Genomic DNA, 27,538 nt, shown 5'->3' on the forward strand with positions numbered 1-27,538 from the left:
TTTGTTTTAGGTTTTTTTGGAAGAGAAATGATCGAAACTTTCAGAGATAAGATCATCTCAAGGCATACTCAGTAATAATAATAATTAGTAATTTATTATTTACACCTGTCATGCAAATTAGCCCATGTTCACATACATTTTATACTATGTGAAAGGCACTGGTTCTAAGAGCATTATTAACTTATTTAGCATTCAAAACAACTTATGAAGTAGATACTATTTATTTGTATATCAAAAACTAGAGGCCCAGTGCACGAAATTCATGCACTCAGGGGATCCCTCAGCCCGGCCTAAACCCTCTCGCAGTCCAGGAGCTCTCAGGGGATGTCCAACTGCTGCGGAGGCAGGAGAGGCTCCCACCACTGCCACTGCGCTCGCCAGCCATGAGCCCGGCTTCTGGCTGATCAGTGGTCCCCCTGTGAAAGCACACTGACCACCAGGGGGCAGAGGTGGTCAGTGAGCATCATAGCAACCAGTCATTCTGCCGTTCAGTCTATTTGCATATTAGCCTTTATTATATAGGATGAGGAAACTAAGGGAAAATAAAGAACTGCTCAAGGTTATACTGCTGTGTGAGAATTCTAAACCAGGATTTGTGCTGGGATTTAAATTCAAGAAGTCTGATCCAGTGCAGCTCCTAACCCATAGGAAGGATTTAGTTACAATGAGCATTCTGGGATCACCTCACATGTATTCCCATCTCCTATCCTTCCTACTTCTTTGGGAAAAGAGATAGAAAATATTTAGGGTAAACAATCTCTCAAAGCATTATGTGCTTTTCTATAGCTTTCTCTCATCCAACATCTGTGAAATAGGTATTATTTAACCTCATTTTTTTAAATGGAAAAATTCTTAGAAATTATATCACCTTGTCCCAAATTAGTAGAATCATGTTAAATCGATTATGAATTAAAATCCCCTACATTTTTCCATTATGCAAAGATAACTGTAAAAAACTACACGATCATAAATCTTCATTATGCTCTAAGACATTGTAGAAAAATTCTATAAATATTTAAATATTTAGGAAAAAGTTTAGATGTAAGATTAAAAGATTCATGTTGTGAGGCTGGGTGAAAAGGTGAAGGATTAGGCAAAACCAACAACAACAAAAACCACCACCTCTTAGACAATAGCATGGTGATCAGCAGAGGGAAAAAGGGTGGGGGCAGGCAGAAGAAGGTAAAAGGAGGATAAATGGTGAGGGAAGGAGACTTGACTTGGGATGTTGAACACACAATATAATAACTGATGTATTGTAGAATTGTACACCTGAATCTATGTAATTTTATTAACTAACTAGAGGCCCGGTTAATAAAATAAACTGGGGGGGAGGGGGTCCTCAGCCCAGCCTGCACCCTTTCCAATCTGGATCCCCTGTGGGATCAGGCCCTAAACCAGCAGCCAGACATCCCTCTCACAATCCAGGACTGCTGGATCCCAACCACTCGCCTGCCTGCCTGCCTGACTGCCCCTAACCACTCCCCTGCTAGCCTGATCACCCCCTAACAACTCCCCTGCCAGCCTGACTGATACCTAACTGCTCCCCTGCCGGCCCAACTGCCCAAAACTGCCCTTCCCTGCCGGCCTGGTCACCCCTAACTACCCTCCCCTACCGGACTGGTTGCCTCTAACTGCCCTCCCCTGCAGGTCTGGTCCCCCCAACTGCCCTCCCCTGCTGGCCTGGTAGCCCCTAACTGCCCTCCCCTGCTGGCCTGATCGCCCACAACTGCCCTCCCCTGCCGGCCATCTTATGAATGTGGGTGCTGCCATCTTTGAGGGCAGGGCAGCCAATTAGCATATTCCCTTCTTATTGGCTGTGGGCGCCACCCTCTTTGAGGGTGGGGCAGTCAATTAGCATATTCCCTCCTTATTAGCTGTGGGCACCACCATCCTTTGCGATAGCATGAGGGTCAATTAGCATATTCCCTCTTTATTAGATAGGATGTCACCCCAATAAATTCAATTTTTTTAAATATATTTTATTGGTTTCAGAGAGGAAGGGAGAAGGAGAGAGAGACAGAAACATCAATGATCAGAGAAAATCATCGACTGGCTGTCTCCTGCATGCCCCACACTGGGGATCAAGCCCACAACCTGGGCATGTGCCCTTGACCAGAATCGAACCTGTGGCCCTCTGGTCCTCAGGCCGACGCTGTAACCACTGAGCCCAACTGGCTAGGGCTAAATTCAATTTTTTAAAAAAGGATTCATGCTATTTCTTAGGTGAGACTACTATTATCAGACTGAAGGGCCTACTTCTAATAATGTTCATAAGCAGGAATTTTATTACCTAAAATTCTGTGGTGACCAAAATACAACCTTACACTACCAAAATGTAAACTTTTAAAAACACAAGTCTTCACTACTGAGCATTTTCCACATGGTTCAAGAAGAAAATACATTTACTGCTTCAAAACTCTAAGGCTAGAAAAAGTTAGTTCTTTCTATTAAATCTTTTGACTAGTTTTGTTGAAATGGAAAGGGTCTGAATAGTCCATCCCATCCCCCTCCATTCTCCAACATGCTACCAAGTGTCTTTCTGAAAATATAAATTTGCCTTCCTTGTACCACTATCCCTCAATACAATTAAAATTCTTTCTTAAAAGCCTCCTGTTAAACCTAGGAAAAAGATAAACTTCCAGAAAGCCTTGTTTGAGCTCCCCCTCCCCCAGCATTTTCTATCTCCTTTCTGCTCCAGCTACATTCACCAGGCCAGTCTTTGCCCCAAGCAATTCCCTCTAACTGGTAAGCTTGCCCTTCCTTCTCAGCCTGGGTAGGTCCTATTCAGATCTTAGCTCAAGCTGTACTTCCTCAATTACTCTTTCTCTACCCTCTCTGACTTGGTCTAATTTCCTTTTTATATGTCCCTCATAGTAACACATACCTTTCCCATACATTAAAACACTTAACAGCTAGCTATTTGAGATTATTTCACATTTTTGAATTTTAATTCCTGAACACTTTTTGCATTTTAATTCCTACTGACATCCACCCTAACTTCAATCTTTCCTCCTGGAGCCATAATGATCTCCTCAAACGATTCCAACTCCGAAATATTAAATTCTCATAAAGTCTGTTCTGCTACAAAACACATTTCTTGAATACAAATTAGCTGATATGCACTTGATAAATGTGGGAATGATGTCAGCATAAGAAAAAGTCATCTAGTTCATAACACAGCTTTCCCCAGTACATTAATGAATGAAAGAGAAAAGTTTAGCACGTACAAAAGGCCCTAAGTCAACGAAGACTGGGATTCCCACAGAAGTGCATTCCTATAATGCCCAAAACTTAGTGACTTCAGGAACTACTTACACTTGCCACTATATGAAGCCATCTGGGGAAAATGCAAATGCAGTGCAGATCAAAAAGTGCTAAGATATTTCCTCTTTGGTTATGTCTGCATGGACTCAAACATCTCATGCATGTTTATTTTATGCTTTGGGTTATAATTCAATACTACTTTATTTTGTTGCTCAAACTGTTCCCCCTTAGGCTATTGGGAGTGTTTTTCAGTTGGCTCTCTGACACTCAGACACACTTCCATGATGTGTCCTTATTTGTTTGTTACGTTCTAGCACCACAAGATGCTAGTATAGTTCCTGCCCCCCTCCTAGAATGAGGGATTTCTCCAAGGAGCCCTGGCAAATAGCATTAGAAGCCAGCTCTAGGTATTAGTATGCTAGTTGTTATGGAAGTACTAGAGGCCCAGTGCACAGATTCGTGCACACTGAAAGGAAAACAATTAGAAGAAACATTTTAGAGGCTGGGGAGGGACTGCAGGAGGGCTCCAGGGCGTGTTAGGCCTGTCTTGCCCAGTCCCGAACGGCTGGAACCCAGCAGCAAGCTAACCTACCGGTTGGAGCATCTGCCTCCTCGTGATCAGTGTGCATCATAGAGACTATCTGAACGGTCGGACACTTAGCATATTAGGCTTTTATTATATAGGACTAGAGGCGAGGCCCAGTGCATAAAAATTTGTGCACTCGGGGGCTCCTTCAGCCCGGCCTATGCCCTCTTGCAGTCTGGGACGCCTCGGAGGATGTCCACCTGCTGGCTTAGGCCCGCTCCCTGGGGGATCAGGCCCCAGCTGGCAGTCAGACATCCCTCTGGCAGCCCGGCAGCCCTCAGGGGATGTTCACTTACCAGCGGGGAGCAGACCTAAGCTGCAGTCGGACATCCTTAGCGCTGCTGAGGAGGCAGGAAAGGCTCCCACCACCATCACTGTACTGGCAGCCATCAGCCTGGCTTGTGGCTGAGCAGAGCATCCACATGTGGGAGCGCACTGACCACCAGGGGACAGCTCCTGCATTGAGCATCTGCCCACTGGTGGTCAGTGTGTGTCATAGTGACCAGGCATTCCCAGTTTTTCTGCTGTTAGGGTCAGTTTGCTAATTACCCTTTCATTATATAGGATAGAGGCCTGGTGCACGGGTGGGGGCCGGCTGGTTTGCCCTGAAGGGTGTCACGGATCAGGGTGGGGGTCCCGCTGGGGTGCCTGGCCAGCCTGGGTGAGGGGCTAATGGCTGTTTGCAGGCTGGTCAAGCCCCACCTCCCAAGTAAGGACCCACACCCCACGGAGGTTTCGCCAGCCTGGGTGAGGGGCTGATGGCTGTTTGCAGGCTGGCCACACCCCCTTTAGAGTGGGGGGGTCCTCACTGGGGTGCCTGGCCAGTGTGGGTGAGAGGCTGAGGACGTTTTCAGGCTGGCCAAGCCCCCCAGTGATGGAAGCTCCCAGCCTCTCCTTTTTTTCTTTTTCTTTTTATTCTGGGATTTATTTACCTTCTATAATTCAAACTTTGTAGCCTTGAGGGGAGCTCAGAGCTGGCCAGGGTGGGTGGGAAGCTTGGCTTCCTCCATCGCCAGGGGCAACCCAAAGCCTTCTGCTCGCTCCAGCTCCATGGCCACGGCCAGCTGAGAGCAGGTATTTGGGGTTTATTTATCTTCTATGATTGAAACTTTGTTGCCTTCAGTGGAGCTCAGAGCCGGCTGTGGCAAGCAGGAAGCTTGGCTTCCTCCATCACTGGGGCAACCGAGCCTCCTGCTCGCTCCAGCTCCGTGGCTGTCGGCCGCCATCTTGGTTGGGTTAATTTGCATATAGTCGCTCTGATTGGCTGGTGGGTGTGGCTTAAGGCATAGTGAAGGTATGGTCAATTTGCATGTTTGTCTTTTATTAGTGTAGATTATTACTTTCAGGTGTCCTCATTGACAAGAGCAAGGAAATATGTGGTTTATACTAAACCCCTGCATATACACATATCTGTATTTCCATGTTATCATTTGTGTCAATATTAAACTAAACACGAGTTCATGGTGATTTCTCCAACTCTAATCACCACATGGACCACTCTAACCCAGGGATGGGCAAACTTTTTGACTCGAGGGCCACAATGGGTTTTTAAACTGGACTCAGAAGAAGGAGCTGCGGCCGTGTTTCCCAACATTGCCATGTTAACACTGCTGCTGGTGAAGGAGCGGAGGGGAGAGCAAGAGAACCCTCCGCTCTTTCGGCTCCGCGGGCTGGATAGAACAGCCGAACGGCCGGATCCGGCCCGTGGGCCGTAGTTTGCCCACGGCTGCTCTAACCTCTGCTTTTTATCCATAAATTCCCACTCCAACGATAAGAAACCTAGCTCCTATCATCTGCCATCCATTGATTTACTTATTCAATTCTAGTATGTAGCAGTAACAGAATTTTTAACTCATATCCCCAAGGAATATGACTTTATCAAGAGTTCAGTACTCACCTAGTTTATTTTTTTAAAATATACTTTTATTGATTTCAGAGAGGAAGAGAGAGGGGATGAGGAGGAGAGAGAGAAACATCAATGATGAGAATGAATCATTGATCGGCTGCCTTCTGCATGTCCCCTGCTGGGGATCGTGCCTGCAACCCGGGCATGTGCCCTTGACCGGAATCAAACCTGGGACCCTTTAGTCTGTAGGCCAACGCTCTATCCACTGAGCCAAACCAGCTAGGGCTCCCCTACTTTCTTCTACCTTTAGTTTTACAGACCCCACTGATTTCCAAAGTTATTTAGCTCAGTACCTTTCTCTTCCCCTTCTCCAGGCTGTTTCATACGTTTGTAAAAGATTATGTGATCACATTCTGCATTCTATCCTGGGATTTCCCCCCTTCTTCTAAATGATTTTTTAATTTCCATCCATTAAGGTTCATTTTCCATGCTGTAAAATTCTATGGGTTTGATAAATAAATACAGTGTCAGGTATCCACAATTACGTATCATACAGAATACTTTAACTGACCTAAAAAATCCACTGTACTTTGCTATTCCCACCCTCTCTTTCTTCCTTCAAAGCCCCTACCAACCAGTCATCTTCTTACTACATCTATGGTTTTGTCTTTTCCAGGTCATATAATTGAAATCACAGTATGTAATCTTTTCAGTCCGGCTTCTTTCAGTCAGCAATATGCACTTAAGATCCACTGTTGCCGAAACCGGTTTGGCTCAGTGGATAGAGCGTCGGCCTGCGGACTGAAGGGTCCCAGGTTCGATTCCGGTCAAGGGCATGTACCTGGGTTGCGGGCATATCCCCAGTAGGAGATGTGCAGGAGGCAGCTGATCGATGTTTCTCTCTCATCGATGTTTCTAACTCTATCTCTCTCCCTTCATTTTTGTAAAAAATCAATAAAATATATTTAAAAAAAAAAAAAAAAAGATCCACTGTGTCTTTGCATGGATGGGTAGCTCATTTCTTTTTATCACTGAATAATATTTTATTGTATGGATATACCAGAGTTTATCCATTCACCTATGGAAAAGCATCTTTGTTGCTTGTTTGGGGCAATTATGAGAAAACCTGCTATGAACATTCATGTGCAGGTATTTGTGTGGGCATAAGTTTTCAAATCAGTTGAGTAAATAGCAAGGAGCTGAATTGAAGGATCATATGGTAAAACTATGTTTAGCTTTGTTAGAAACTGCCAAACCATCTTCCAAAGTGGTGGTATCACTTTGCATTCCCACCAGCAATGTCTGAGGGTTCCTGTTGCTCTGCATCCTCCCCAACAATTAGCATTGCCAGGTTTTCTTTGGATTTTAGCCATTCTAATTGCTAAAGGTAGGTATTTCCTCTGTTTAAAAAAAAAAAGTGAAAAATACTAAATCCCGAATCAGATTTTTATTTTTGATTAGAGCCGTCAAGTGCTCACATCTCTAAGAAGGAAGCCCAAACCCTGAGGCTTAAGGATGTGAAGGATCAGCAGCCAGTGTAATATTGGGCACAAATGCCAGTGGAAATTTAACTGTGCTTATATTTTATTAGGACTATTATTTTTGTATTTTCTGGTTACAAAGTTCCACAGGTTTTAAGTGGTCTGCACAGCCTTCTTTTTCCCATAAGCCCTGCTACTTTTAGAGTGCAATTTTGTGGAAAACATGGGGTTTCCTCCAGTAACACATTTTTGGCATTACAGCAGAAACGCCTATACTTTCCCCTAGGACACACCACCCTATCTTCTCCTGTTTCTAAAGACTTCACTTCTATACTTTCCAACATCAAAGGAATTCCAATTCCCTGGACCCTTTCTTGGTTTTTTTTAATCTTCCTTTTTCCTCCCCCAGGATGGGCTTACATGGTAATCACTTAAAACCTCCCAAATAGCCTTGATTTTCCTCAGATGCCTATCCTTTCATCACACCCCATCAGCAAAACCACAGCCTTAGATCAATACTATAATCTCCCTTCCCTAACTCCTGCTCTGAGCATTTGGCCTCCACTGAATAAAGTTCAACAATCTTGCAAAGACCCACTCTTACAAAGTCAGCTGGGCTCTCCCACTGCTATCAACAATACACTCAGAAATCTTGAGTTTGTTCCCCATTCCCCTCTGTGTCTAGCTCACATTTTCACCATTCACTTTAAGCCCACTACTCGAACTCGGTGAGCACACTACCTTGACTATCTAATCTAATAAAAGACAAACATGCAAATTGACCGTAACCTTGCTACGCCGTAAGCCATGCCCACCAGCCAATCAGAGCGACTATATGCAAATTAACCCAACCAAGATGGGGGCCAGGAGCCACGAAGCTGAAGCGAGCAGGAGGCTTGGTTGCTCCAGTGATGGAGGAAGCCAAGCTTCCCGGCTGGCTCTGAGCTCCACGGAAGGCAACAAAGTTTCAATTATAGAAGGTAAATAGGTCCCAGAATAAAAAAAGAAAAACAAAAAAAAGGAGAGGCTGGGAGCTTCCGTCGCCAGGGGGCTTGGCCAGCCTGAAAACGGCCTTCAACCCTTCACTCAGGCTGGCCAAACCTCCATGGGGTGAGGGTTCCCACTGGGAGGAGCTTGACCAGCCTGCAAACAGCCATCAGTCCCTCACCCAAGCTGGCCAGACACCCCAGGGGGGACCCCCACCCTGAAGGGGGTGTGACCAGCGTGCAAACAGCCATCAGCCCCTCACCCAGGCTGGCCAGGCACTCCAGCGGGACCCCCACCCTGATCCAGGACACCCTTCAGGGCAAACCAGCTGGCCTCAACCCATGCACCAGGCCTCTATCCTATATAATAAAAGGGTAATTTGCAAACTGACCCTAACAGCAGAACGACTGGGAATGTCTGGTCATTATGACACACACTGACAACCAGGGGGCCGACGCTTAATGCAAGAGCTGCCCCCTGGTGGTCAGTGCACTCCCACAGGGGGAGCTGTGCTCAGCCACAAGCCAGGCTGACAGCTGCCAGTACAGAGGTGGTGCTGGGAGCCTCTCCCGCCTCCTCAGCAGTGCTAAGGATGTCCGACTGCAGCTTAGGTCTGCTCCCTGCTGGCAAGTGGATATCCCCCGAGGGCTCCCAGGCTGCCAGAGTGATGTCTGACTGTCAGCTTACGCCCAATTCCCTGGGGAATGGGCCTAAGCCAGCAGGTGTTCATCCCCTGAGGGGTCCCAGACTGCAAGAGGGCACAGGCTGGGCTGAGGGACCCCACCCCGCCAAGTGCACAAATTTTTTTGCACCAGGCCTCTAGTTTTTATCATAAAACAGGACTTAAATGGGACTCCACCATGATATATGGTCATGAGTTCTATCCTCTACTTTCCTATTACAAATTGGTCTATATCCATAACATTCTCATGGCAGCCCTCTTGGCGCAGTGGGCAGCGCATCAGTCTCATAACATTCTTCACCTCTTCCACTATTATCAAAGTGAATAGCATGCACTCCTCTTCAAGAAAAACCATCCTGTGCTCCTGAACTACTTTCCTCACTCTAGGCCAGCGGTACTCAACCTATGGGTCGCGACCCCTTTGGCAGTCGAATGATCCTTTCACAGGGGTCGCCTATGACCATCCTGTATATCAGAATTTACATTACGATTCATAACAGTAGCAACATTACAGTTATGAAGTAGCAACGAAAATAATTTTATGGTTGGGTTACAACATGAGGAACTGTATTTAAAGAGCCAGAAGGTTGAGAACCACTGCTCTAGGCCCTTGCTTACAGCCTTCCAAGTTGTATTTTCATCGTTTCTCTCTTTACTTTCCTTCTCAATCTATAAGGACAATCTCAAAAAATGTATACACTTTTCATAAAATGTAGGGTAGGGCAAAAGTAGGTTTATAGTAGTGAGTATGCAAAACAGAGTTTATTCTTGTACTAGAGGCCCAGTGCACAAAAATTTGTGCACTCGGGGGAGGGGGTTCCCTCAGCCCAGCCTGTGCCCTCTCGCAGTCTGGGACCCCTCAGGGGATGAACACCTGCTGGCTTAGGACCGCTCCCCAGGGAATTGGGCCTAAGCTGGCAGTCAGACATCACTCTGGCAGCCCGGGAGCCCTCGGGGATGTCCACTTGCCAGCGGGGAGCAGGCCTAAGTTGCAGTCAGACATCCTTAGCACTGCTGAGGAGGCGGGAGAGGTTCCCACCACCACCGCTGTACTGGCAGCCATCAGCCTGGCTTGTGGCTGAGCACAGCTCCCCCTGTAGGAGCGCACTGACCACCAGGGGGCAGCTCCTGCATTTAGCATCTGTCCCCTGGTGGTCAGTGTGTGTCATAGTGACCAGTCATTCCCAGTCTTTCTGCTGTTAGGGTCAATTTGCATATTACCCTTTTATTATATAGGATTATTATTCATTAATGTATTAGAAAACTCCTGTAAACCTACTTTTGCCCCACACTGTATATGCTCCTGTGGTATAAATCACTGTCAATAATGCACTGAGGTTGGTGGTGAGCATAATGAACTTTTAAAAAAAGTTTTTAATGTAATAAAAACAAGTACAGTTAGTAATTATTTGTTAAAATGCGTTAAATTTTGTATACATTTATTGTGATGCCATACCTTGGACTGACATCTTACTCTCATCTAACTTATATCTCTTCAGTTTTATCTACACAGACAAACTAAAATGAAACTTACTTAGAAATGATATAGTAGTCTCTAACAGTACTTTCTAAAGGGGATTTTAGGGATAATTTTGGATTATGTGGATTTTCATCTTACATGCTGACATTAGAAGCTAATTGCCAGGTACAATGTAACTCCACTATTAGCCAGTCATTAAAAAACAAAACACAGACCTATTTAAAACCACAGACCTAGAGACAACCAAGATGGCAGCATAGGTAAACACCTGAATTTGCTGCCATGCACTACCACATTAAAACTACAACTAAAAGACAAAACCTGAATTTGCTGCCATGCACTACCACATTAAAACTACAACTAAAAGACAAAACGAATACCATCCAGAACCACAAGAAGGTTGGCTGAGTGGAAATTCTACAACTAGAAGGAAAGGGAAAAGCGCATTGAGTCCGATAGGAGGTGCAGTGGTGTGGAAGTGTGGAGGTATGGAGGCTCACGTGAAAGAGGCTGGCAGCTGGGTACGCTCTTGTCTTTTTCAGTCGGGAGGGAGAAACAAGCTCCCAACTGCTCTGAACTACAGTTCCAGGTGAGAATTTGGGGACCCAGACTCATACAGAGAGAAACTGGACTGTCTGGCATCGGGCCGGAACGTGAGGGCAGCTTTCTCGCAGAGGTGCTTGCAGCGGTCACTGTTCCTGCACAGGGCCGCGGGACACAGACCCCAGGACCTCTCTGAGGCAGAGCAGACTGGCAGCCATTGCGTTTTGCTCGACCCCAGTGATTCCCTGAGATGCCGCCCCACCCAAGCTGTATGCAGAGGCTTTTGCATATGAATGGCCTGGTCTTTCTCCACCTAAAAACCTGGGCAGACTCAGTGAGCGCCAAAGCCCCACTGAAGCAAGTCCTGCCCCATAAGGGTGTCTCCAGCACAGAAGTTCTCCCATTGTAGACACAACTGGAGGTCAATTCCACTCAGTGATGCCAACAGCAATCAAGGCTTAACTACAAGACTGTGCACCCAGCCCACAAAGGGGTGCACCAAGAGTGTCCACCTCAGGTAATTAGGGAGGCTGAGCCACTGGGCCCTATGGACACCTAGCACACAAAGCCACTCTATCAACACAGGGAAGCAGTCAAAATGTGGAGACAAAGAAACAGGTCACAAATGAAAGAAATGGAGGAAAGCAAACTACTGGATATAGAGTTCAAAACCACAGTTATAAGGTTACTCAAGAATCTTCTAGAAACCTCTGAGAAATTTAGTGAGACCCTCAAGGATATGAAAAAGGACCAATTAGAAATTAAGCATACACTGACTGAAATAAAGAATAATATACAGAGATCCAACAGCAGACCAGAGGATCCCAAGAATCAAGTCAAAGATTTGAAATACAAAGTAGCAAAAAACACCCAACCGGAAAAGCAAAAGGAAAAAAGAATACAAAAATATGAAGATAGTGCCAGGAGGCTCTGGGACAACTTCAAGCCTACCAACATCCAAATTATAGGGGTGCCAGAAGAAGAAAGAGAGCAAGATATTGAAAACCTATTTGAAGAAATAATGACAGAAAACTTCCCCTACCTGCTGAAAGAAATAGACTTACAAGTCCAGGAAGCGCAGAGAACCCCAAACAAAAGGAATCCAAAGAGGACCACACCAAGACACATCATAACTAAAATGCCAAGGGCAAAAGACAAAGAGAGAATCTTAAAAGCAGCAAGAGAAAGAAAGTCAGTTACCTACAAGGGAGTACCCATACGACTCTCAGCTGATTTCTCAACAGAAACTATGCAGGCCAGAAGGGAGTGGCAGGAAATATTCAAAGTGATGAATACCAAGAACCTACAACCAAGATTACTCTACCCACCAAAGCTATCATTCAGAATTGAAGGTCAGATAAAGAGCTTCACAGATAAGAAAAAGCTAAAGGAGTTCATCACCACCAAACCAGTATTATATGAAATGCTGAAGGGTATTCTCTAAGAAGAGGAAGAAGAAAAAGGTAAAGATAAAAATTATGAACAACAAAGTGACAACAAATACGTATCTATCAATAAGTGAATCTAAAAATCAAGTGAATAAAAAATCTGACAAACAGAATGGTCAATACAATAGAATCAGGGGCATAGAAAGGGAGCGGACTGAGAATTCTTGGGGAGGGAAGGGGGGTGCAAAAAGAGACTGGACAAAAATCGTACACCTATGGACAAGGACAGTGGGGGGGGGGGTAAGGGTAGGGGGTGGGGTGGGAACCAGTTGGAGGGGAGCTATGGGGGGGGGGGAAGAGGAACAACTGTAATAATCTGAATAAAGATTTTTTTAAAATAATAAAATAAAAATTAATTTAAAAAACAAACAAACCTGATTTAACCTCAATCCTCCTCTAGGCACTCCCTAACCTCTTTCTTCATCTATATTTCTCAAGAGTAATCTATATTCACTTTCTCTCTGCTTGGTCCCTTCTGTTTATTCTGATTTTTCCCCCACCACTCAATTCAAACTGTTCTCCCTGAGATCACAATAATCTAATTTCCAAATTCAGTGGAAAATTTTCTGTGCCTATTTCACTAAACCTATCTGTTGCAATTGACACCAAAGAGCACTTCATTTCTGATACTCCTCTGCTCAGCTTCTGTGACACCACACTCCTCTTTCCAGGTCCCTCTTAACAATTCCTTCTTGGGATCCATCCAGTCTTTTCATGTTAGTGTTGCTCAGGGTGCCATCTTTGACCCACTGCTCTTCTCACTTCACTTACTCTTTTCATACACTCCCAGAGTTCCAACTACCAAGAGGTAATTCCCAAATCAATCATGACCTGGACCTCTCCCACGCTTCAGGCAATAATGGTCCCTGCCAATCTGCCTTACACACTTCTCTACTGAAAGAAGTAGAGCCCAGACCATCCTTTGTGCTAGGAGGATGTTTTATATATCCCTAGAGGCCCGTTGCATGAAATTCGTGCATGGGATGGGGGAGTCCCCTCAGTCCAGCCTGCACCCTCTCCAATCCAGGACCCCTCGGAGGATGTTGACTGCCGTTTAGGCCCAATCCCTGGGATTGCGCTTCCTGGACTTGTAAGTTTATTTCTTTCACCAGGCAGTCAGACATTCCTCTCGCAATCCAGGACCGATGGCTCCTAACTGCTCACCTTCCTGCCTGCCTGATCGCCCCTAACTGCCCCCACCCCTGCTAGCCTGATCACCCCTAACCGCCTCTGCCTGCCAGCCTGATCGTCCCTATCTGCCCCCCACCCCCCGCCGGCCTGGTCACTCCTCACTGCCCCCCTTGCCAACCTGCTCACCCCATGCAGCCGGCTGTTTGGTCACTGCATGAGGGCATCCTGACCAATTTGCATATTGCCCTTTTATTAGTATAGATTACTACCCTCACAGTCCTACAGCTGATTCAATACATGTCAGCACCTGACATTGAAAGTCACCAATTCACACCACAGCATATAATGAAAAGCTATGCCAATGAAGAATGATGACAATTAGCAAGACCAACTTGGTAAGTCTCTCAGGAATTTGAAATAGGAAGGAAAGAATAAGTCAAGAGAAAAAAAGAGAAGTAATAAAACCAGAAACTAGTGACTGCAGCTGAGTCACTTTAGAAGGGGAATAAAGTAACAAACCATGAACTCCAGCTGTTGTGATTACTGGAGCCACCTTAACCCAGAAGACCTGTTCTTTGTGTAAGGCTTGCTTCTTTGGCTTTTTCTGGTTTCCATGAAGTCAGATCCCATGACTAAGATTTCCATTTTTACTTATCTTCAAATATATTGTAACTAGAGGCCTGATGCATGAAAATTCATGCAAGACTAGGCCTTCCTACCCCCGGCTGCCAGCCCTGGCTTCCCTCCAGTATCCAGGACCCGGGCTTCTCTACTCCGGCCGCTGGCAGGCACCTGGAACCCGGGCTGGCTTTCCCCGGGCTGCCCACATGCACCCAAGACCTGAGCTGGCTTCCCCCAGGCTACCTGCAGGCACCCGGGACCCAGGCTGGCTTCCCCTGGGCTGCCCTCAGGCACCTGGGACCCAGCTGGCTTCCCTCCAGCCCTGGCTTCGTCAGGAAGGACATCCAGAATGACATCCGGTCTAATTAGCATATTGCCCTTTTATTATTATAGATACTTCTTAAAATTATTATTTGATTCATGGTTCCTTGCAAGAACCTAACAGAGCCAGAAACCCAACCATCAACTTTGATTTCTCTCTCCATCATCCCATTATATCCTGTCAGTGCTACTTTAAAACGTTACAACTATGTTTGTTCTTCTCCACCCCTGCCACTGATCAAGTTCAGATCCTTACAGTGGGGCCTTGACTTACGAGTTTAATTCATTCCGTGACGGAGCTCGTAACTCAAATTACTCGTATGTCAAATCTTAAAGTGAACGAGTGAGACACGTGATGCTGGGCTGATGTAGTGGGGTTCACTGTGACCTTCGCTGCGCCAACTAGCGGTGGGGTATCTGAAGCTGGCTCGTAACCCGAATTTTAGCTCGCAACTCAAAGCAAAAAATCGGCCCAAAGACGGCTTGTATCTCGAAAAACTCGTTAGTTGGGACACTCGTAAGTCAAGGCCACACTGTATTTCTGATGTGGTCTGCTGGAACAGTCTTCTAAATGGGTTTGATATACCCAATATTGTACCCATTGAATCTATCTTTTAATTATTGTGTAATCTGACAAAAATGAAAATATGAACCAGTCACTTCCTATTTAAAATCCTTTAATGATTCATCTCCTACAGAATAAGATCTAAGCTCAATAAAATATTCTATAAGGCCTCTCACAATCTTTTTCCAGCTGCTCCTTGTTGCACACTTAAATTCCAATCACCCAAAACTGCTTGTAGTTCCAAACATATACAAGAATTCTCCGTGCTTTCTTGCTTGTAATACCTAACCCCTCCTCTTCCCCTACAGACTACTTATCTTTTAAGACTGACCACTAGCCTCATCCCCTCTAAAAGCTATCCCTGACACCAACTTCATCCCTTCCAATGTCAGCCTGAGTAGCACTTCTCCTGCCCTCCAACGTGTGCTCTTTGTAACACTTCCTTTACCACATCATGCCCTTGGTGCTCTTTGAATAAAAAGACAGTATTGCATGCACCTCTGAGTGCCCAGAACCTTGCACAATGTAAACAAACACTCACTAAAAGGTTGCTGAATAAATGAAAAAATAAGTAAATAGAGATCAAGGCATATACACAAACTAGAGGGCCGGTGCACGGAGAGATTCATGCACGGTGGGGTCCCTCAGCCTGGCCTGCGCCCTCTCACAATCCGGAAGCCCTTGGGGAATGTTGGACTGCCGGTTTCGGCCCGATCCCCACAGATCAGGCTGAAACCAGCAGTCCGACATCCCCTGAGGAATGTAGTAGTGCACAAAGTGGCAGGTAGCTGGGGAGGAGCCCAACCCAGAGTCCGGCGCCACACCGCTTTCCTTATCCCAGCCCCATGGCACACGCCTCTGCCACCACTTGGTAGCGCTGCCATGGAGGTAGGCGAGGCTCGAGCCAGCGCAGCTGCACTTGCCAGCCATGAGCCCAACGTCTGGCACCCATCAGTCAGCTGAGCGGTGCTCCTACTGTTGGGAGCGCACTGACCACCAGGGGGCAGCTCCTGTATTGAGCGTCTGCCCCCTGGTGGTCAGTGAACGTCACAGCAACCTGTCAAGCAGTTGACCAGTTGTGTAGGGTTTTATATATATAGACTAAAGACCCGATGCATGAAAATTCATGCAAGAGTAGGCCTTTCTTCCCCCGGCTGCCGGCACCAGCTTCCCCCTGGCACCCAGACCCAGGTTTCCCTCCTCCCACCGCCCGCAGGCACCTGGGACCCGGGCTGGCTTCCCCAGCTTTGTCAGGAAGGATGTCCGGAATGATGTCTGGTCTAATTAGCATATTACCCTTTTATTATTATAGAAGATGTCTAGCAGGATATCTGCTAAACAGCAACTGCTCAATGAATTATCATTACTATTGTCTATTTTACTGCAAATATGATTATTAGACTCACTTGATTCTTTCAAATTTTCAACTGGTATTTTTAAAGCTAAATTTCCCAGAAATCTGGGAAATGCTCAGTTTGGTTTTTAAATTCCTTGATTTTTGAGGAGCAATTTTATATCACCCCCATAATTCTTATAGGACATTTGTATTGGCAGGCAAGCAAATATTTATTGAGGTATTTGTTCAACCTTAAGAAGTGAAAGAAAGCAGATAAGCAATTAAACTTAGGTCTAATGGCAGTTGATATTGAGGGGGAGGGGAATTAGGCATACCAAAAGATAAACCTATTTGGTTAGATACTGTTAATAATGCTTTAAATTAAAAATGCAATCCACTATTTCATTGCTTCCTACCATTCCCAACTTACACTCATCTTCTAAGCTGCCCTAAATTAGCATAATCAAGGTGTCTGGACTCTTCCATGGCATTAGTGTGATCCAGGTAACACTTTTCTCCAGAAGTAATTTTAATGTCAACTATTCTTCAAAAAGTTCTAAATATGATCAATGAATTTTACCTACTTGAGATACTTAAAAATCTCACACAAATTGAAATAGGCAATTTGGTATAGTGGAAAGAGCTACATTTAGAATCTGTGAAAACAAGTTTCAATCCTGGCTTAACTGTGACTGGCAAAATCTAACCTCTTTCTCAGATCTAAAATGAGAATTCCACCACCTTGCCCAAATCTACTTCTATAAAATATCCAAAGAGTGATAACTTCACAAATATAAAAATGAAATCTGTAACTGAAACCATTTCTGGTAATCAAAGCAAATTCATGAAAATGCTTTAAGTTGGAATAAAGTTATCATTATAACTTAAGTCTAAACTTGTCATATTTGTATTTATTCAAAGCTGACAACTGTAAAAAGGAAAGAAACGTACCTGAGTATTTCAACAGTTGGTGTGAAACTGCTAAGCAAAAGGTTTTGTTGTGGGTTTGTTGTTGTTTTTTTAACGTACAGAATACACACCCTATTTCTCTGCAATCCAAACAACTTTGTCTATTTGCCTGGCATTATTTATTATTAATCCCTTCAGATCACTTAAGGAACCACACACTGCGACCAAAAACAGTAATTCCAACTTAAAAGAATAAACTCTTAAAAACAGAAAGTGGTCAGAGCAAAAGAAACCAAGATATTTCTATTTCAAAGGTAAGGATAATTCTCATTCTGGAAAATAATTATCACTCCTTTAAAATTCTGTAATATGCAAAAAAACTTTGTGAACAGTAGTTATTAATGTCAAATGTGTCTCAAAATGCTTAGGTAAAAACAATGCAGCACAATGATAGGTTAAATAAAATTAACTCTGCTTATTTTGGGACTTCAAAGTTTTACTTACCCACGACCTACTACACTTCCCCTTTTCTCCCTTCCTTTATTACTGGGACAGAGTTGCCCAGTACTTTTGGTGTGATCCACTCAGAAAAACAACAGGAAGAAAAACACCCAACACATTAAAATAACAAGACAAGAGGAAGAGGCAGTAGAAGGGGGGAAAAAGAGACTGTGTTTGCATCAAGGGGGAAGGGAGAGACAAAGGGGAGAAAGAAAGGGATGAGAGCAAAAGGATGACAAACAACAAAATCTGTTCTTCCGGAAATAATGGTTTATGATTATAAAAGAGTGAAGTTTCCAGAAAGTGAATCTTACTTAGTCTTACACAACAGAAAGTAATACAGAGGCCAACAAGAAAAATAATTGAGACAGCAGTGTCATAAATATTCCAAACGCCAACCAATTTCACACAAGCATGAACTTTTCTCTGACCTAAATCATCAACTTTATGTAAAAGGAGTTAGTAAAACTAATCAAACCATGTTACAGTGCTAAATAAACTGTAATCACGCATCTTAGATAGCATGGAAATTCAGAGCTGGAAATTTCCTTCCCAGCCATCCAGCTCAACTCCCTCCTCAGGCAGAGAAAGAAACTGATGCCCTGTTTTGTAACATGCCTAAAATCACAAATGATTGCAGAATTCAGGAAAGCTAGAACTCTTTGTTCAATAATCTTCCATATCTTCTGCTTCTGATTTTTGTAAGTTAATTATTAACCATCAACCATACATTTAAAAAGTTTGTCAAGTCTAACAAAAAGCTTTCTGCTGGCCAGATCAGAAGTAAACACCTCATAACATAGCACTCACTGTTCACACAAATTAAAACAGAAAATTAAACAATAGCCTTGACAGGGTATTATCAAAATATCCGAACTTAAGAAAAAAAACAAGAGCCCAGTATTCTAAAATTTTCAGCCATTTCAGTTAAGAAGCATATGGGAAGCTTTTCTCTGGGTCTATGAATAAAAAGAAGAAATATTCAACAAGGCCTATTTTTATACGTGGTTCTATGCAGTCAAATCATTTGGTAGATTTGTCCCCATTCTCCTTTCTGATTAAATAGTTACTTATTTGTCAAGGTTCTTCTTAAATTTCAGTTCTGTATACTTTAAGTATTTAACCACAATTGTTTATACCCTCTCTATCCATGTCACTAGAACCTGATTAAAACCATCCCTTTGTAGCCAATCAAAATAAGGCTGCTTTGAATGTAAAAGCTCCAGATTCAGGTTTGGGGCCTAAAAAACTGGATTTGTTTCCAGGCAAATACATTGGATTGTTCCTCCCCGCCACCCCACCCCATCCCACCACACACACACACAAGTAAACTTGATGCATGCTCTTAATTTGGGCTACATTTTTAAAATTCCCATTGCAACTTATAATTTTATATAAAACTGATCTGCATGAAGCTTTGTTTTAATATAGCAGACACTGATGAGGGAAGACGGAGACAAGCACAAGCCTAAGGTTTTTTTTTTTTTAACTGCAGGTGTAAAACCCAAGCCAATTTTCTTTAAAATACTAAATAACGTGTTTTTTTTAAAAAAAAAATCCTTGTTTTCAACCAAACTTCACATAATGCCAACACGTAAATATACGGCATTTCCAATCAGCAGTGGTAGATTTCTGCTCCCGGAAGAAAACGCGGACTCCTGAGGTTTCACCTCTCTTACCCTCCCAGCTGCCTTCCGTAAGACACACTGACTGCAAACTTGGGCCCCTCGTCCCTTTGTGCCCCCCTACCAGCCCCCCCAAATCTCTGGCCTAATTTTGGACAAAATCCCCCACTGATGACTCCTCCCCCTGTCTACCCCTGCACGCCCTTAGCAATTACACCTCGGCATCGGGCCTCTCTCCCCCCGGGTAAGAAGAGAACGCCTGACCCACGCCACCTGGAGAACAATGTAACCCAACTCCGAGCCCATGGATTCCTCCATCCAGGCCCCAAGATTTATCTCCGGGGGAAATCAGAAAGCGAGTCGTGTCCTGTCATGCTGGCTTCCCCCGAGGTGTCCTAGTCCCAGCCCAGGCTGACCGCCCCGTGACGCCGAGGAGCAGGTTACTCACCTTCCCGGCCCCGGCCCGCGCACCTTCCCCACGACCCCATCCCGCCCCGGGGCAGCAGCGCGGCGGCGAGTGCCCTCCGAGGGCGCCCGGGCCCGGAGGGAGGGAGGGAGGGGGCGGGGGCGGACGAGGCGGCGGGGACCCCTACCTTTGTAGTGCACCCGCAGGTTGTTCTGCGACAGGCCGATGTAGCTGAACTTGTCCTTGGGGCTCCAGGACCGCGGCAGCGGCGTCTCCTGCTCGTCCACGGCCGGGTAGAGGCGCTTCAGCCGCCGCTGCAGCTCCTTCTCCTGCTCGTTCAGGGCCGAGTCCCCGTGCGGGAAGGGCGCCGCGGCGCTGCTGCCCGCCAGGGCCGGGCCCGGGGCTGGGGCGCCTCCGGCCGGGCCGGGGCCCGCGGCGAGACCCGGCGGCGCGCTGGCGGCCGAGGCGGGCGGCGGGGGCGGCGGGGGCGGCGGGGCCGCGGTGGCCGGGGGCGGCGGCGGCGGCGGCGGCGGGTGCAGGAGCAGGGCGGCCGCCGCGGCCCCCAAGCCGCCGCCGCCGCCACCCGCACCGCCACCGGGCGAGCCGGCGGGCGAGGAGCCGGCGCTGACGGCCGGGGGCGCGGGCAGGACGACTCCGGAGACCGGGGCCACGGCCGCCGGCGGTGGCGGCGGCAGCTGCTGCTGTGGCTGCGGCGGCGGCGGCGGCGGCTGCCCGGACATCCCGGCCGCGACTCAGTCCGCGGCCGCCTCCACCTCTTCCCTCCTTCCTCCTCCGCTTCCCGGGGGCGCTGTCGCTGCGGCCGCCGGCACCAGGCGCCCAGTCCGCCCGCCCCGGAAGCAGGCGGCGGGCCGCGCGCCCAGGGAGAGCGCGACGGTTGGGGGTCGGGGTCGGGGCCGGGTGGGCGGCGGGCCCGGGAGCCCGAAAGAACGTTGGCGGAGCGCGGGCCGGGCCGGGCCGAGGCGAGGCGAGGCGAGACGGAGCGCGGGCGGGAGGGCGCGGAGGCAGCCGCTGCGGCCGCTGCTCTCGCGGCTGTTTCCCGGCGGGCGGGCCAGGCCGGCGCGAGACGCTGCGCGCGGGCGGCGCTGGGCGAGGGGGCGGCACCGAGCGCGAGCGGCGCGGGGGGCGGGGAAGCGCCGGCGGCGGGGCCCGGGCGGCGGGGTGGGGGCGCGGCCCGAACGGCGGAGCCCGTTCCCCGGCCCGCAGGCGGCTCGCGGACGCGGCGCGGGGGTCCCCGAGGAGGTCCCCGCCCCCTCCGCCGAGCTCACCGTCCCCCCCCCCCCCCGTATCTCCTCCTCCTACTTTACTTCTTTTTGTTGTCGTCGCCCCACCTCCCCACCGTGGGGTTCCCGCTGGAGCGGCGGGGCTGCTGCTCGCCCAGGCGAAAGTAATCGAGCCCCGCTGGGGCCTCCGGAGCGCTTGGGCTCGGGGACCCCGAATCCGGTCCCGAGGTGAGCAGTGTGGAGAGTGCCCCCGGGCCCCCCGGGACAGGTTCCGGTGGGCCTCCCTGCGGACGAACCCACTTCATACTTGTCAGTATTCAATACCTTGACGTTGTCATTAGGGGGTGGAAACCTTTCCTGAAGGCAGGCTCCCCCTTAAAACAGCGAGCATTGTGTGGCTTAATTTTACGAGGCCCTTATGCACGGACGGTGGTGGGTGTGTAACAGGTACACCCCCAACGCCGGCGGCTTCAGAGAGCAGTCAGAAGACAAGGCTCCGTGTGTACGTTATAGGAAGGGCTCCTAGAGACATCAAAACATTTTTATAGGCTCGTTAATTTTCATAACAGGCCTCTTCGGGTAGCAAAGAATTGTGCTCATTTAAAAATATATTGTTATTGATTTCAGAGGGGAAGAGAGAGAGAGAGAGAAACATCAATGATGAGAGAGAATCATTGATCCGCTGCCTCCTGCACGCGGTCCACTGGGGATGGAGCCCACAACCCCAGCATGTGTCCGGACCAGGAGCTGAACTGCGACCTCCTGGTTCATACGTAGCTGCTCAACCACTGAGCCATGCCAGCCCGGCTGTGCTCAGTTTTAAAACCAGGAAATGTTCACTGAGGTCAGCAGAGTCAAAAATAGGACTTCCCACTTTGCAGTTCCCAATCGAGTGCTTTGCATGGTCCCCAAATTTGGCCCAAGCTGCCAAGTGATGCTCTCTGACCCATCCTAGAATTACTGTTTTGTTTTCACCACTTCCCTTTATGTTATCCTTTCCTTAGTGGACAAAACTGGACCTTACATGGATAAACTACATGACATAAATTCTGATATTTTGTTTGCTTCCAAAGATATTATCATGGCAGTTGACCAAATAAGCAAGGGACAGTTTGCTGGATAGAGAATTCTTTATTTTGTCTTGATGGTGATTGAACTGAAGGCCCTCAATGTCTGGCCAGAACTAATAGACACTTAGTCTAATTTCTCAATTACCCAACTAGATCCCCTGTTGTTCTTTAATAAAAATATTTGATCTGCCGAAACCGGTTTGGCTCAGCGGATAGAGCGTCGGCCTGCGGACTGAGGGGTCCCAGGTTTGATTCCGGTCAAGGGCATGTACCTGGGTTGCAGGCACATCCCCAGTGGGAGATGTGCAGGAGGCGGCTGATCAATGTTTCTCTCCCATCGATGTTTCTAACTCTCTGTCCCTCTCCCTTCCTCTCTGTAAAAAATCAATAAAATATATTAAAAAAATATATATTTGATCTATTGTTTGATGACTTTTTCAAGTCATTGCACTTTAAATGTTGCCATTGTATTTAACTTGTTCTAAAACTTTCATTAATATTACAGTGACAATGAATCAAATGTAAGCCAATCTCTGTTTAATGTTGACTAGCCAAGGTAGAATAAATGGACTCCAAGCCTTACTCAAACTTTCTCAAAGTTCTCATCAAGGTTTTATGTGTGAAGGTGTAATTTTTTTCCTGTCAGCACACTTGGAAACTGTAGAACTTTACGCATCCTGGGAATGGTTGAGGAAATAAAAGTATCTGACATTTTGTTGGAAGCTTTTTATAGGAATAACTGGTTTTCTCCAAACAAGCAAGCTCAAGAAATTAATGATTTCAGTTCGGGGGAGGATGTTGTGAAACAGGCACTTATACTGAAGGTGGCAGAGAACATTGATAATGTCATTCATTTTATTTTATTTTTTTAAATATATTTTATTGATTTTTTACAGAGAGGAAGAGAGAGAGATAGTTAGAAACATCGATGAGAGAGAAACATCGATCAGTTGCCTCCTGCACACCTCCCGCCAGGGATGTGCCCCCAACCAAGGTACATGCCCTTGAGCGGAATCGAACCTGGGACCCTTCAGTCCACAGGCCGATGCTCTATCCACTGAGCCAAACCGGTACAGCATGTCATTCATTTTAGAAAGCTACCTATTTTGTAATATTTATAAAGAGACATGAAGGTGTTCATGCCTATTGACTTATTTCTACCAAAAACACAAAAAAGTAACAAAATTAAAATGTGGAAGAAATTTCGGTCTAAACATGTTCAACAGGAAGTATTGATGGATGAAATACGAAAGCAAACAAAATGCTCAGCATGAAGGGACTAGTTGAAGAAAGCATCGTATACCCCTCTCAATGGAATTAGGACTGCAGGAGCACATATAGTACTTTTATTTTTTTTAATGCCTCCTCTCTGGGCAGGGAAATTGCCAAAAGAATGAGGCCAAAAATTAGAAAAAGACACTTCTTCCTGTTGATTTAGTCAGTGGAGACTGAGCTCAATTGCAGATCCACTTCTGCCAGGCCTCTTTCACAGCCACGGGCTGAAATAAGTATTAGATGGCCTCTTTAAAAATGGTTTTGAAGACATGGAAAAGTGATGTGGATGTGCTACATGGAACAAGGCTACACCATAATTATAATTTGCCAAAACTGTTACTAAAAAGACATTAAGGAAAATCCCAAACTGTTTTATAATGGACAATGGCAATACATAATTAAAAGTAACTTTTTTATTACAAAACTAGAGGCCTGTGCACGAAATTCATACATGGGGGTGTGGGGGGGTGTCCCTCAGCTCAGCCTGCACCCTCTCCAATCAGGGCCTAAATGGGCAGTCGGACATCCCTCTCACAATCCAGGACTCTGGCTCCCAACTGCTGACCTGCCTGCCTGATGCCCCTAACTGCTTCTGTCTGCCAGCCTGATCACCCTCTAACCCAGGGGTGGGCAAACTTTTTGACTTGAGGGCCACAATGGGTTCTTAAACTGGACTGGAGGGCCGGAACAAAAGCATGGATGGAGTGTTTGTGTGAACTAATATAAATTCAAAGTAAACATCATTACATAAAAGGGTACGGTCTTTTGTTTTTTTGGTTTTATTCATTTCAAATGGGCCGGATCCGGCCCGCGGGCCGTAGTTTGCCCACGGCTGCTCTAACCACTCCCCTGCCAGCCTGATCAATGCCTAACTGCTCCCCTGCCAGACTGGTTGCCCTAACTGCCCTCCCCTGCAGGCCTGGTTCCCCCCAACTGTCCTCCCCTGCAGGGCTGATCACCCCCAACTTCCCTCCTCTGCAGGCCTGGTGCCCCTCAACTTCCCTCCCCTATAGGCCTGGTTGCTCCCAACTGCCCTCCCCTGCTGGCCTGGTTACTCCCAACTGCCCTCCCCTGCAGGCCTGGTTCCCCCCAACTGTCCTCCCTTGCAGGCCTGGTCGCCCTCAACTGCCCTCCTCTGCCGGCCATCTTTGACCACATGGGGTGGCCATCTTGTGTGTTGGAGTGATGGTCAATTTGCATATACTCTTTTATTAAATAGGATATTAAACTTGTACATAAAGATATAAATGATAAAAATGCATTAGCCTTGAACTTCGCACTTTTTGTACCTGTTTTTTCCATCTTTACAATGTATTGCTATAATACCAATATGTATCTATCCACTGAGGTTCTCAGTAGCCAACAATAAGCAGCAAAAACTTATTGGAAAGATATGTATGGTTCTCAGAATTGAGCAGAAGGCTGGAAAACTAGCCCACATTCAGGGAAGAGGATAATACAAGGGTATAAATACCATTAGGCAGGGATCTTGTGACCATCTTTGAAAGCTGTCTATCACGGAGTCGGTGCAACTTCTGGTGAACCCAGAAAGACTGCATTGCCACACAGATCAAATATAGCTCTAGACCAGGGAGTGGCAAACTTTTTCTGTAATGGGTCAGTAGGAAATATTTTAGGCTCTATAGGCCATATGGTCACAACTACTCAACTTTGCCATTGTAGATGAAAAGAAGCCATAGAGGATCTGTTAACCAATGAATGTGGCTGTATTCCAATAAAACTTTATTACACACACACACACACACACACACACACACACACACACACAGGCAGCAAGCTAGATTTGGCCCACAGGTTATACTTTGTAATCCCTAGTCTAGATCATTTTATCGATAGTCCTTATAAACTATTCTCAACACTAAATGACAAGACCAAGTCTCTGACAATGAAATTCCAGGAGTTGATAAGTTTATTACCAATAGTGCATGCTGTGCCCTGGAGTCCCAGACAAGACTATGCCATATGTGTATGGAATCAGGATATTTTGGCAGCTGATGTGTGGTAAATTGAAATGCATGGCAAACAGCCGAACAATGCTAAGCAACTACAGCAGGATGAAGTCCAAATTGGAAGTAGTGCTCTGTCAGCATTTATTAAGCACCTATTATGTATGGAATCCTGTTTTGAGTTCTGGTGATGGAGTAAGCAAAAGGGGGAAGAGGGATTCCAAAGATGAAGAAGGCAGTATGGAACCTATTCCTGCAGTGAACACAGTAGAGTTGGAGAGGCTAACTTGGTACACATGAATTAGAGCAGGGCTTCTCAAACCTGAACGTGGGGATTTGCTGAGTGGGACCTGAGATTCTGCGTTCCTAGCAGGATTCCTGGTGATGCTGCTGCTGCTGGACCATCCTTTGACTAGCAAGGCAAGCATGGCCGGCCGTGAGTTTGACATGCTTGTGGGCCAGGTAGACAGTCTAATGAGGGGTGGACTTCTTATGTTATCTTGGCCAGACTAGGAAGGTGGTGCTGGCTATACCACCAAAAACAAGATAAGCTCTGGCGCTAAGGGTTCAAAGTGAAAAGAATCTGTAGAATCACAATGAATAATACAAGTGCATTATTCCATATTCATGCGTGAATGAAATGGTTACAGTTCAGTGTTCATTAATATATGTTAAAAACAAAAGTTATTCCATTTTTAGGACAATTTCATTAACATGCTCTAGAACAGCGGTTCTCAACCTGTGGGTCGCGACCCCTTTGGGGTCGAATGACCCTTTCATAGGGATCGCCTAAGACCATTGGAAAACACATATATAATTACATATTGTTTTTGTGATTAATCACTATGCTTTAATTATGTTCAATTTGTAACAATGAAATTGGGGGTCACCACAACATGAGGAACTGTATTAAAGGGTCGCAGCATTAAAGGTTGAGAACCACTGCTCTAGAAGAATTCGCACAGAAATTGCAATTTTGCCTTAAAAAACCTGAGCTAACAATTATTTAACAAATTATTTAACAATTATTTAACAAATTAGTCTACTGTCAATCTCCTGATTCTCCTCTCAATTTTCCTTTCTCCTTTTTCTTTTTTTTCCTCCTTTCCTTTTTCTAGTCCAGTGGTTGGCAAACCGCAGCTCGCGAGCCACATGCGGCTCTTTGGTCCCTGGAGTGTGGCTCTTCCACAAAATACCATGTGCGGGCACACATGTACGGTGCGATTGAAATTTCATGACCCATGCGCAGAAGTCGGTTTTCGGAAAGGAGATAGACAAAACAACTATACAAGACGAGTGTGGATGGGAGAGTTGGAAGGGGTCGACCTCAGCGAACATACCTCAATCAGATTGAGGACGTTTTTAGCAAAGGCCAGCTTAGGAGTACCCTAATTAAGTTAATAACAATGTACCTACCTACATAGTTTAAGTTTAAAAAATTTGACTCTCAAAAGAAATTTCAGTCATTGTACTGTTGATATTTGGCTCTGCTGACTAATGAGTTTGCCGACCACTGTTCTAGTCCATTAGAAACTCATTTGTCAAAACTCACATTTTTTCTTTCATATTGATTTTTATGTTTCCTCTTTCTTGTTTTCTTAGAGCAATATGTAAAGTTGCATTCAAAATGGAGTAGTAACAGGGCGCAGATGGCAGACGCTCACTTCCTCTGCACCGTCTCCCTCAGTGTTATAGGGCAGGCATGGGAAGGTTCTCAGTGGAATCATGGAATGTGAAGGATGCCCCAGAATTTCCTGAGTTCCACACGATACCACTGCTGGCCTAGGAAATGGCCATGGGTTCAGTGCATTCTATAGCCTCCAGGCAGTCAAAGTCCTGGTTGTTTTAGTTTATTCAGACCATTGTAACAAAATACCATAGACTGGGTGGTTTATAAACAGCAAACATTTATTACTGACAGATCTGGAGGCTGGGAAGTCCAAAATCAAGCAAGGTACAGCAGATTCAGTGTCTGGTGAGAACCAGCTTCCTGGTTCATAGATGGCCATCTTCTCACTGGGGTCTCTCTGGAGTCTCTTTTATAAGGCACTAACCCCATTCGTGGGGGCTCTACCCTCATGACCTAATCACCTCCCCTAAAGCCCCACTTCCTAATACCATCACAATGGGAATTAGGTTTCTACATATGAATTCCAGGGAGGGGGGGGCGGGAGGAAGACACACAATTTTTCAGTCTAGCAACACAGGGAAGAGATGAGAAAAGGGATGATAAAAATGAAAATAGAAAAA

General features: G+C 46.2%; 1 protein-coding gene across 1 annotated transcript in view; it reads right to left on the reverse strand.

Moving 5' to 3' along the window:
* RANBP9 (RAN binding protein 9) overlaps positions 1-20,475 on the reverse strand; it is a gene marked incomplete at its 5' end in the record, with an annotated part of 104,659 nt that extends 84,184 nt beyond the window's left edge. The window contains one exon of the mRNA XM_081086253.1: positions 19,923-20,475. Within this exon, the coding sequence (XP_080942379.1) occupies positions 19,923-20,475 (553 nt within the window). The remainder of the gene's footprint in view (positions 1-19,922) is intronic.
* Between the last annotated feature and the right edge of the window lie 7,063 nt (positions 20,476-27,538).

Source organism: Myotis nattereri (assembly GCF_964212035.1).
Source record: "Myotis nattereri genome assembly, chromosome: 3".
NCBI lineage: Eukaryota > Metazoa > Chordata > Mammalia > Chiroptera > Vespertilionidae > Myotis > Myotis nattereri.